We start from the raw sequence: 12,040 nt of genomic DNA, 5'->3' as shown, positions 1-12,040 counted from the left end.
CTCTGCTCTCTAGGGTTTCTCAGGGGTGAAGTGGCCGCAAATAGAGGCCATAAAGGCCTTTAAATAGGGCACAGACCCCGAGAATTAGGGTTTCAATCCACAGCGCGGACTCGTCGAGTCCACCCTTTCCGACTCGTCGAGTCCGTTCCTTAATCCAGTCAGCACATGCGATCCTACTCAACGAGTCTACGCTTCAACTCGTCGAGTCCCTCCCTTTTACTCAAAAGAATAAATGATCAAACATAATACCTGGAAATATGGATGTTACATATTCGTTCGTTTAACTAAACGAATGAAAATTTTAGTTCATGTTCGGGTTATTGTTTTAATTTGTTTATTCGGAAAAACGGTCAAAAAATCATTATATAATTTAAACGAACAAAACGTCAAAAAAAAAACATTAAAAACTATATTTAAATAAAACGTCAAAAATATTAAAAGATTTTTAAATCACAAAAACAAAGATGAATAATAATAATAATAATAATAATAATAATAATATGGTTTTATATAATTTAGATAATTCATTTAAAAAATAAAAATAATTGTATAAATAATCTATTTTAATTCTATTTAAATAAAGATAAAAAAACAATAATATATATATATATATATATATATATATATATATATATATATATATATATATATATATATAAATTGTTAAAAGAAAAAGAAAAAAGAAAGAAAGGGCAATTTGGTCTTTTTATATAGACCAAGGACTTACGATGCAATTTTCACAAACCACAGGATGTAATCTATCAAATTTTAAAATTAAGGATCAAAACTGAGAATTCGACTAAATCACATGATCATTTCTATAATTTACTCTTATTTTTATTACAAAAACTCATATTGTCCTTTTTCTTCAATAAAATAGAAGAGTTCGAATATGTGATTTAAATTTAAGCGGTTTGAGGTGATTTTCATGAAATCGTCTTATTTTCTGTAACAAAAAACTCATCTCGTTTGTCATCATCAAGAAAGGATTGTTGATGTAAGTGTGTATAAATTGTATTTAATTATTAGTTAGCACATAACTTTTATTAACAGTCTCATTGTAATTTATAAAGGAACATTATGCAAGTTAGTGACCTCAAGAGAAAAAAAATCAAACAAAAATTGGTATGGGAAGTGTGGTTGGCCATATATTTTGTGTGCCATAAGATTCAAGTGGGAGATATACAACTCAAGCATTTTGAAGGATTAATTCATTGTTAAAAATATATTTGTAAACTACTACAAAGTTAATACTAGACACTAAGTGGAGATGTTTTTTATAAAAACCTAAACTTTTTGTTCATAACAGATGTGTTAGAGGGAAAATGTTATTCGAAGTTGGTATATTAGTCGATAGTCCAACATTCCCTTATGGGAACTCAAATGTCAACGGTCATTTGAAACATATTTTTTGTTGAACGGATCCTTTGACTCGTCAAGAACGATTAACAATGCATAAGGAATGGTGATTGAAGGAGATTCTAATCAAATCTTCATAAAGGCGTTTAAGATCTTTTTCAAGTTTGACACCCAAGGTTTTGATAATAGCAAAAGAAACTCTTTGCCTCTTAATTCTATAACATTTTCTCGAACACCTTGAAGTTCTTACATTGACATTTTTCACATATTAAGTCTCCACTTACCGTTTATTATTTGTGTGCGTGATCACACACCATCTTCTAGTAAAGAGATTAGTCTTTGATTAAGGTTTTCACTCCACCAAAAGAAGTGATCTTTAGTGGATTTAATGGATTTGTTTAACAAGTCAATCACAAAAATGGTCGTAGCCTCATATTCAGGTTGAACCACTCTACGATCTATATTGTGGTTTTCCATTTGAAATTCTCATCTATCTTATTTTATGTATTGCAACTTTTGTTCTCTTGATTACAAGTATGTGTAGTTTTGTACTACATTTTGGCAATTTGGCTTGTGTAAAACGTTACAAAAATAAGTTTGCGAACCTTCGATTAAAAGATTATAATTAGCCCCAATTGCACCCCCACCCCAAGGTCCATTCACAACATCCATTCTGAATATAATCTAAATATCCATTCTTTAAGAAACAATAGCAAAATTATAAAATAAAATGTCAATTAGAATCTTTAAAAAAGATAACTCTAGAAAAGCAAGAAAAAAATAATAATATAAACATGACAAGAAGTTCCAAACAAAGAGGGGTCTCCAAGAACTAGTGGAGCTACATGGATGAAAGAATCTTTTTTGTGTAGAAACGTCGGAGGGTTTCGTCGATCCAAAGAGTCATATATTCTTAAAAATAATAATTTATAAAAACAATAAAACAATAAAAAGTTAAAACTATAAATAGACCCACAAGAGTCACCATGACACCATGTTTTAAATGTCATCCACCACTAAAGGAAAAACGTTACAAAATGCGATAACGATTCTTTTCAGGATTTTCAATGAATCACAAAGACGAAAAAGATATAATTTATCCATAAGTTTATAAGCAACTTTCTCCTAAAAAATAATTATCGGATAAAACCAACTTTAACCATTTTATTCAAGTTTACTCGAAGTTGTGACTTTAGTTTCAATATCTATGCTCCATCTTCTCTCTTTCCTTATAATTCTGAACGTACCTGCATCCATAAATTATATACAACAATTTCTGACGTTATTTAAATACAAGAAAGTTGCCCATATAATTTTTTTTTTGATAGATAATTGGATTAAATGCTCAAGAGAACAATTTATATTATGTCGATCTCTACATTAGAAAACTAACTTTTTTTTATATGTGTAATAGCTATATATTAATTTCCCTCAATTTCAAACAATCACTTTCCCCATTGTTTAAGCCTTTGAGGTATGAAATATGTTGTATAAAATGGATGGAAAAAATACATTGCTGAAAATAAAAGTAAATAAAATTAATTATATTTCTAGTTTTTAACTAATAAACCTACTAGATTAAGAAGGAAAAAAAAAAGAGGGTTGTGGAATTACGAGTAGGTGCCAACGACAGGGCCGACAAGGAGTATAGCGCTAAGCCAATTCTCGGTGACTTTGTGTGTGATTTTATTGGCGAGTTCCTTCCATAAACCAGGCATCACCTTCTGCTGAAACGGGGATAATCCATACACCACCGCCTTTATCTTCACCGGAATCTTCCCCATCTCCGATTTGATCAAACAAATCAAGCTTTCAGATCTAAAAAGGTCAAAATAGCAACATCATCATTTTATGGGCGAAAATGCCGCAAAAAAAGAGATTTGATCCAACAGAATTCTGATTTCCCCGCATTGATTGGGTTTTTGCGCCGTTGGGTTGCAACTTGCAAAGCTTTTATCGGATCAACCTACATATGTTTAGGGTATGCAGTTTCTCTCACCAAGGAATACTTAAAAACAATCATCTTTCAAGCTCACAAACAATTTTCAACACATAAACTTATATGTAAAATGTCAATAACAAATAAATCCAATTACTATTTCTACTTTAAAAACAAAAACGACAAGCAGCTACATCAATCAAAAAAAAAAAAGTGAAACAAAACTACAACAAGCTCTTTCCTTGTTCGTCATCTGGTTTCAGCAAGATTGTATTGATCCACCATTCGAGCCCACCAAGAATGGACATCATACATCAAGGGGTTGTACATTATGCATAGAAGGACGTACAGGGTTTGTCACCAACCAGTTTTGGCCCGTTTCATGGCACTTGAACCGAAAGGTGACACACTGCCTCTGGGCTGCGGGCTATCTTCTCTGAAATTGGAGTTTAGCATAGCAAGTTCTCTTAACTGTTGTCTCTTGTACAAATCCTGAGACTCATCCTGAGAAACAAAAACCGAATATCTGTAAGCTTGTTTATATGTAGGGGTATATATATATATACATGGTGTACACATGTATTTGCATGGGGTACAACAAAGAAAACATACCACGGGTTTGAGCAGCTCTTCGATGATTTCCTGTGCTTGTCTCAAACGTACATCAATGATGGTTGCAGGCAACTCAGCCTCAATCAAGATGTGAAGTGGTTCATTAAGGTGCTCATAGCCAGGTCTACCCCTCAAACTCTCCTCCTTTTTTTGCAAAAAAAACCAACATAACTTTAAAGATTACATAAAATCTGCACGTACCCACAACTTATAAAGACTAAAGATTCTATTTTTTTTTTCATATTCTTGCCTCGATTTTACCAACAAAAAAAAGGGAAGAAACGATTTTTAACACAATTCTATCAACTACGTGAAATCAGAGCAAGTACCCGTAATATATAGACTTAAAAGATCGGATTTTTTCCATGATATTCTTATTGCAAAAAAAGAAGCGATTTTAACACACCCTGCAGAATTGACGTAAAATCTGCAAGTACTCATACCCATAAAGACTTAAAAATCCGATTTTTCCATGTTAGGAATATTCTAACCTCCTTCAACAAAAAGGAAGGATTTCTAAAGTATAATTTAAAAGATTATAAGTGAAATTTGTTAGTACCAGACCTTATAACTACTTTAAAGATCGTATATTTACATGTTAGGAAAATTCTAACCTTCTTTCACAAAAAGAGAAACAATTTCTAAAACATAGTTCAGAAACTTACGTGAAATCTGTAAGTACCCAGAACTTATAAAGATTTGAAGATGAAAGCTTTCGATATTAGGAGTAATATTACCTTTTCAGGATCTTTAATGGAGCCCTGGCCTCTGATGAAGACACGGCATCCAGTTGAGGCTTCTACCCGCTTCAATGAATTGCCTCTAGGACCCAGAAGCCTCCCAACGAAGTTAAACTGTTGACATTTACAAAGAAAAAAACATCATTAAGTCTTTCCATTTTTGTCAAGATATGTCTTGATGAATTTCTTAAAAGATGAATAACATACATTTGGAAAACTGTTAACGGGTATATCCAAACGCAAGATCCTCTTTGTGATGAATGAACTTGGGCTTGCTGGTGCAGAATTCCAGTGATCCATTGGTAATCCTTGTGGCACGCCTAATCTCTATGAAACAAAAGCATTTGTAAGTTAACAAATTCAACCAATTTCTTAACATCATGTATGTTTAAATGAGTAAGCACTTGTCATATACCAAATGAATAAGTTATTGTACTTGAAAAAATGGAAGTAGATTATAAGTGTTCAGTATTCACCTCTTGTTGAAGGGGACTCCAACCTGCATTTCCATTCCAACGGATTAGACCATTAGGTTCGACATCAGGGATAACGTCTAAAGGATTTAAAGGACTTTGGCTACCACGTTGCATTCTGTCAAAGTCGTTAAAACCTTGATTTGGTATCATTGCTGAAACCCTGAATATCTCTGTAGATAAAATAGAGTAATAACATTACTAATCAAGAACATAATCAATCAGCATTTTTTGGAATTTAACTTAAGTTAGAACCCTTTTGATCCTTCAATTGACTTCACGACAAACAAACAATCCAATAGAGGTAAGAAATGAATATGCATTCGAAGATTGATTGAAGAACGAATCAATGGGAATTACTTAAAAGATCTTGAAATCGACATCTAAATTGAAAATGTGTTGTAGGAATTGAAGATTCGGAACAAAAACTAGAAGTCAGAAATACCCAGAACAGACTGATTGTAAGTTATGCGCAAACATGGCGAGAAACAATCTGAAACTGAAAAACTAGATCCAAATAGTGACAAAAAGTTGAACCTTGATTCAATAATTTACTGCAAATGGGAAGAACTCTCATGAAAGGGGCAAGCTTCAGCTTTTCTTCAAGTAACTCTGCCAGATATGAACTGCAAGCATATAAGAACCCGAAAATCATATAGAATCATTCATAAAGCAAACAAAACCAAGACTTCTTAAAGTGGGTAAACATAAAGAAGAAAAAAGAAGCAGATTTGTATATTTTGATATGATTAGAAGATTATACCTTTCAACATCTGGATTGGCCCATATATGTGGAGATGAAGCGGCTCTAGCAGGTGAGTAGTTTTGACCATATAAACTTGACATGATCGGTGCTCTTTCTTTTCTCAAATGGTGCCGCCGCCGTGGAAGGCGGAGGATTGGGAGGAGGCGAGATAAGAAGGGTTGTTATGGGCTGAGCAGTGAGCCCTGAAGAGAGAGGGGGCAGAGAAAGAGGAAGAAAAAAGAGAGAATTGGAAAAGGAGTTGGAAAATTGGGTGGCTTCTAATAAAGGGGGCTTTGGACTTTGGTGTTTAAACTTTGGGTGAAATTTACATATCCCGTCCTTCTAACTTTTGGGGTGTTCGATGAACCTTAATTTGTCAATGTAAACACTCAACACGGGAGAATGTATCGCTAGTTCCTAGTAACTACACGCAATCTTCAAATTTGTTTTTTTAAGTATAAATAAAAAATATAATACAAAATTATAATCATATTGCATATTCATGTTAGAAAACCCAAAGTTGTGCTATATTGTTAAATGTATTACAATGTTTTTATTTAGCTTTTTATAATATTAATTATTGAAGTAAAATGTTTATGAAAATTGAAATGATGAATGTATTCTATTAACATATAAAATATCAAAGGCATTAAATTAACATATATTAGCTAAAATATGATGAATATAACTACATTTTAACATACCTTTTACCTTTATTTAGGGAGATAAAAAACGACATATTTGAATACCAAAATAAAAAAATCAGGGCTTTGAAAGAAAACATACTGATAAAATAAATCAAAGTAAATGTAGAAAACAATAATACATAATCTACCTTATGAAAATTATTTTTCACTTTGGTGGTCAGAGAATATAATAAAACAAACGTGATAATTTTGATTTTTGATTTTTGACAGAATGAATCGATATGAGAAAACTTATAATAATTTATATAATTTTAAGTTTGTTTGACACATTTATTTGATTTTTTTTTCGATAAATAGTAATTTGGGTCAAATTGACCCGACCTTACTCAATTCGACATGTACCAAAAAGTTGTTTGCTTTGACATTTGACTCTTCCATTTTGCGACCATTTTTATTAAATAAAAGAGAGACCAAACGAACGAACGTTAAGTAATTTTTCGACTTAAATTGAGAAACTTTAAAGTAGAAGTACTGTGATGTAAATTGGTTAAAGGTTGAGGGAGAAATCATGTTAAGTATACGAAAAAAGAGCTTTAAATATGCGTGGGGAAAATGTGTTGGTGTGAGTGTGGAAAGTTTTTATTTTTTAATGTTTTTACAGTTGCTGACAGGGGTGCGTTCGTGTGTGAATCCAACTCCATTTTGTATTTTTACTCTTCATTATTTTATGTTATTTAACTATTTCCTAAACTTTTTACTTCCATACGTTTCATTACAAATTAAGCTTGTAATAAATTTTTTATAGTGATAATTATGATCATCTATAATTTTGATATAATTCAACAAGAAACTTGGGCTATTTATTTTGACTCAGAGAAAAGAGAGACAAACGGTTAATGGACGAAATATGTGACAACATTTAGACCGCAAGGCGTGGGTGAGGAGTTCCTTCACTTTTTTTCCTGTCGCGTCACCATTTCCTCCATTTTTCTTTCCCTCACTAAAACCCAAGGAATGTATGAGAAACTCCCCTCACTATTTTTTATTTTTTTAAAAAAAATATATTTCATACATATATTATACTCATTTTGTAGGGAATTAAAAACCATGAATTTTGATATATATTTTACATTTTTTAGTAGGTATATAATTTTATAAATATTAAAAAAAAATAATAAAAAAAAGACTGGCCAATAGAAACAGGAGAGAGAGAGAGTGCGGCACCCCCTCCCCCACCTCCTTCCCGCGGGTTGCTCCCCTCACCGACGGTGCGGTGTTCCGGTGAGAGGGAAGCCATGCGCACCTGTTTCCCGCATGGCCTTAGAAGTGATAAAATAGTTGAGGGATGTGATAACCGGTCAAATTGGCAGCATTTTACAAAATATTAAATTGGTTTGTTAATATTGTTTTCAATTTTATAGTTTATAGTAAACAATAAATATATTAAATATAATAACAATAAATAATGTATTATATATATATATATATATATATATATATATATATATATATATATATATATATATATATATATATATATATATATATATATATATATAAATAAATAAACTGGTTCCGACGGATACCCAGCGGGTAGCGGTTACGAAAAAATAAAAACCGGAACCAAAACCGCTTAAAGCAGTTTCAGATCTGGAACCGGCAATTCCGAGGCAGTTTCGGTTTCGAAAGCAGGTGCCCAGTTCCAATGTCCGCCTCTAATAACAATTGATGTATATTGTTAAGTTTATGATCGTTATGTATAAATAATATTTGACAATGTTATTATATTTAAATAGTGTTATTTAATTCATGATTAATGAGAAAAGCATAAAAGTGTAGTGTAAAAAAATTAAGATTGATATATTAAATATGACAGCAATTATACATGATATGGCGAAATAATTGTTAGAAAAACATCTAAACAAATAAAGATATTTCCAAATATTAGGGATTTGAAGTATAAAATAAATTAATAATTGATGTTGTTGCCAAATATAATAAAAATAATAATTTCTATCTTTTCTAATATGCAGAAAAAATTTAAATGAAAAACAAAGAAATAGAGCTGAGAAAAGATATCACGTGTACAAAAGTTTGTTTAATATAGGGACAAATGACGATTTTAGGTTTCCTTTATTATAAAAGATATATATATATATATATATATATATATATATATATATATATATATATATATATCTTTTATAATAAAGGAAACCTAAAATCGTCATTTGTCCCTATATTAGGGGATTTTCTAATGGGAGCTGATATATCTAATGATGTTTTTGATACATCCACAAAATTTTTAAGTACATTGACAGTTTTGCCCCTAAGGGAATTTTAAGTACATTGACAGTTTTGCCCCTAACCCCTTATCTCTCTTCCACCTTCTCTTTGATCAGTCTTTCCTTTCTCTCACCCCTCCAAAAAAACCAATAAAACTATAACTTACGTTTTCCTTTATTAAATCCAGCTCACCCCGCCTCTTTTTACCCCTCTTATCGCCAGTCACTACAACATCATTGTCAAAACCCTTGCACCATCAAGAATACACAAGAAGTAGCCGAAAACACTATAACCAAGAACCATAAAGTTGCTAGAGAAAAAACAGGTTCGCCGGAGAAGGCGATGTTTACTGGAAAAACACATTCACAACCTCTAATTACCAAATACCATGAACAATTGCTAGAGTTTGGTGGTTGGATCTACAACTCTCATCCTCTATCTTAATCGCCATATCTGATGGTGGGCTCAACTAAGTTTCAGTGACCATAGCAAAACTATTTTCAGTTTCAAGGCTATTTTCAGATGCAAAAAAACACCATTACAGATCACATATCAAAAGCAGTTGCATATGGGTAAAATCAAGCAAAATATGCACAATTACAAAGCACAATCGCAAAGCTTTCTGACAGTTTCTTTCTCTATGTAAAATTGTGAAGGATAAAGGATCCTTTTGCTCAATGCTCGTTCGGGAGAACCCACTTTCAATTTGGCACACACAATGATTTTCTCGCCAGAGTTTTGCTGGCTTCTTTGACTTTCTTGCTGGAATGTGAGGATTGTGTGTTTCTTGAAGTGGGTTTCGCCGATTTTGTTATTATCTTGTTATTAAGAGCTCTCTCAGGTGACAAATGAAAATACGCATGAAATCAGTTACCTTTTACTAGCTGAAGGAATGACCAATCAAAGAGGAGGGGGAAATCAGTTACCTTTTACTAGCTGAAGGAATGACCGATCAAAGAGGAGGGGGAAGGGAGATAAGTAGGTAGGGGTAAAATTGTCAATTTACTTAAAAATCCTGTGGATGTATCAAAAACATCTGTGGATATATCACCTCCCTTTTCTAATATGTGCCCTAAGGGCACATATGAGAAACATTAATTGAAGTGTTAATTATAAAAAATATTATCATAACTAAATTTGATAAATATTAATTATAAATAATATTCTTTATAATTAATATATTTTACATTTAATTATGTTAATATTACACATAATTAATATTAATCACATTTAATTATAGTAATATTTCTTATAACTAATATTTCAATTAATGTTTTTTATATGTGGCCTTAGGACACATATTAGAAAATCCCATATTATAAATAATGGAAAATAATTTTATTTTCTAAATGCGAGAAGTAGTCGTGGTCATTTCATTAAAATTGGTTTTGTGGTCCTAATTAATCACTTATTTTATCCGCTTAAGAGTGATTGAGAATTTTTAACTCATTAATTGATATCCTAGTTTAATGAGAATCCTTATAATTATGATAAATTTTAAATTTTGTGGTTTTTGAAGAATTTTTAATTTATATATGTTTTAAATAAATTCCACATAATTGAAATATTTATGAAATTTTCACTAACAAATTAATATTTAAATATTATAAGTGTAATTAAATAACTTTGCATTTTGTAATTTATAATTTTAATATAAAACTACAAATGTATACATAATCGCGATATGCATAACAATTTTAATTTGATATAGATTATAGAATAAAAATTTGACATCTTCATATAAATGCATAGAATTCTGAATTTCATATTGAATAACAATCTGACATCTTCATATATATAAAGGATGATTGTCTTTTACATCTACTTACAAATTCAAATCACTAATAAATGTTAAGTTTTTATTCAAAATTAATTTCAAAAACAAGAGATTTAGCAACGGAAGACTTAGAAATTTCGAATAACATAAAACAAGTTTATACGCACCAATGATCATCTTGCAAGTTGTAGAAAGATTAAACATCAACCAAAGAAGAGATGAAAAAATAACAACCTTTGTAGTTCTTTTTGTCCTCTTGGAAGACTTGGAAGTTGATGAAGAATGATGAACTTTAGAGACACCAACAATGACTCAACTTGATGTAGAATGCTAGTTCTTTTTCTATAAACTCTTAAGACTCTTAAGCTTGAAGTTCATAACCAATATGAACTTCAAGAGAGCAAAAGAAGAGCAAGTAATCTTCATGCATGAACCAAAAGTGAGAGAAAGTATCTCCCATCCAAAAGTTACGGTTTTGACTAAGTGAAACGGAAGGAAGAGCGCAAGCCTCATAAAGTGTAATCTTTACACAAAAGGTCTTAAACCTTTAAGACAACCCATGCACCTATAGTCTAATGTTCCCCGTGCTTGAAGACATACATTACTTTTCATTAAATAAGTCAAAAGTCCATGCCTTCCTTTTTCTTCCCATAATTTCGAAAATAAGAAAGTAAAAGAAGACAAAACTTTTATATTTTATAAACCATGTTTATAAAATAAAAATTTTAACATTTTGGTAAAAGACAAAAGAATTTATCTAGTCCAAAATGTTGTACATGTCTTATTAATTCATACCATATGAATTATGTAATGTTACTTGCTAATGAAAATTAATATTTCCATGAAGTAAATAATTTTCAATTAATTATAAGAGTTTATTGAATATTTATTAAAATCAAATTCTATAAATAATCATATGTATCAAGTTGGTGTTAGTGTGACCCATTTGTAACATCCCGACTCCCAGGTATAAATTTAAATGTTTATTTTATGCATATTGTCAGGTCAAATCCACAAGTTGGAGGCCCCAACTCGTCGAGTAGAGACTGAGATTGGCCGCATGGTTTTAGAGCCAGCTCGACGAGTTGGTGGACAAAACTCGACGAGTTGGATCTGAGTGAGAAACCCTAATTTTTAGGGTTTGCACCCTATTTAAAGGACCTTAAGTCCTTTACCCCGCCTCCCTCATTACCTTATCACCCTGAGACAAACCCTAATCGAGCTATCTTCCACTGTGAGAGAGTGTGAGGCTAAGAGTGTGTGTTTTTGGTGCATTCTTTGAAGGAACTTGAGGAGTAAAAGGCTTGGAACAAGAAGGAGTCCTTGGATCCAACATCCATTCAGTGTTCACGACCATTTGGAGGTAAAAAGCCATTATCTTGATCATTTGTTTGCTAGATCTCTCCTTAGGGAGTTTATGGCCATTTTTAGCATTTTTTGAGTCATTAATGGTTTTGAGCTT

The 12,040-nt window shown here is 31.5% G+C and overlaps 2 protein-coding genes across 2 annotated transcripts; both read right to left on the bottom strand.

Moving 5' to 3' along the window:
• Nucleotides 1–2,445: 2,445 nt before the first annotated feature.
• Nucleotides 2,446–3,255, bottom strand: LOC145137338 (cytochrome b-c1 complex subunit 8-like). The gene is made up of 2 exons (XM_079071484.1): nt 2,974–3,255; nt 2,446–2,606 (listed from the first exon to the last, which is right to left on the bottom strand). The coding sequence occupies exons 1-2, from the start codon at nt 3,141–3,143 to the stop codon at nt 2,558–2,560; spliced, it is 219 nt and encodes a 72-aa protein (XP_078927610.1). The 5' UTR covers nt 3,144–3,255; the 3' UTR covers nt 2,446–2,557.
• A 128-nt stretch (nt 3,256–3,383) lies between these two features.
• LOC145137337 (KH domain-containing protein At3g08620-like) lies at nt 3,384–6,151 on the bottom strand. The gene is made up of 7 exons (XM_079071483.1): nt 5,887–6,151; nt 5,661–5,749; nt 5,127–5,296; nt 4,858–4,977; nt 4,648–4,764; nt 3,911–4,054; nt 3,384–3,802 (listed from the first exon to the last, which is right to left on the bottom strand). Exons 1-7 carry the CDS (start codon nt 5,967–5,969, stop codon nt 3,656–3,658), a joined length of 870 nt encoding a protein of 289 aa, XP_078927609.1. The 5' UTR covers nt 5,970–6,151; the 3' UTR covers nt 3,384–3,655.
• Nucleotides 6,152–12,040: the final 5,889 nt, after the last annotated feature.

Source organism: Lactuca virosa, chromosome 9 (genome assembly GCF_052849685.1).
Source record: "Lactuca virosa cultivar CGN04683 chromosome 9, Lactuca_virosa_CGN04683_v6, whole genome shotgun sequence".
NCBI lineage: Eukaryota > Viridiplantae > Streptophyta > Magnoliopsida > Asterales > Asteraceae > Lactuca > Lactuca virosa.
Note: the sequence above shows the minus strand (reverse complement) of the source record. Positions and strands in the feature narration are given on the sequence as shown.

Bases quoted from the DNA above. Each gene is read 5' to 3' on its own strand.
- LOC145137337 (XM_079071483.1), bottom strand. From the start codon at position 5,969: ATGTCAAGTTTATATGGTCAAAACTACTCACCTGCTAGAGCCGCTTCA. The intron at 5,297-5,660 runs GTTCAACTTTTT...TTTTATCTACAG, and splicing joins CAGTAAATTATTGAATCAAG to AGATATTCAGGGTTTCAGCA. The intron at 4,978-5,126 runs GTGAATACTGAA...TTTGTTTCATAG, and splicing joins GGAGTCCCCTTCAACAAGAG to AGATTAGGCGTGCCACAAGG.
- LOC145137338 (XM_079071484.1), bottom strand. From the start codon at position 3,143: ATGGGGAAGATTCCGGTGAAGATAAAGGCGGTGGTGTATGGATTATCC. The intron at 2,607-2,973 runs GTAATTCCACAA...TTATGGATGCAG, and splicing joins CCTGTCGTTGGCACCTACTC to GTACGTTCAGAATTATAAGG.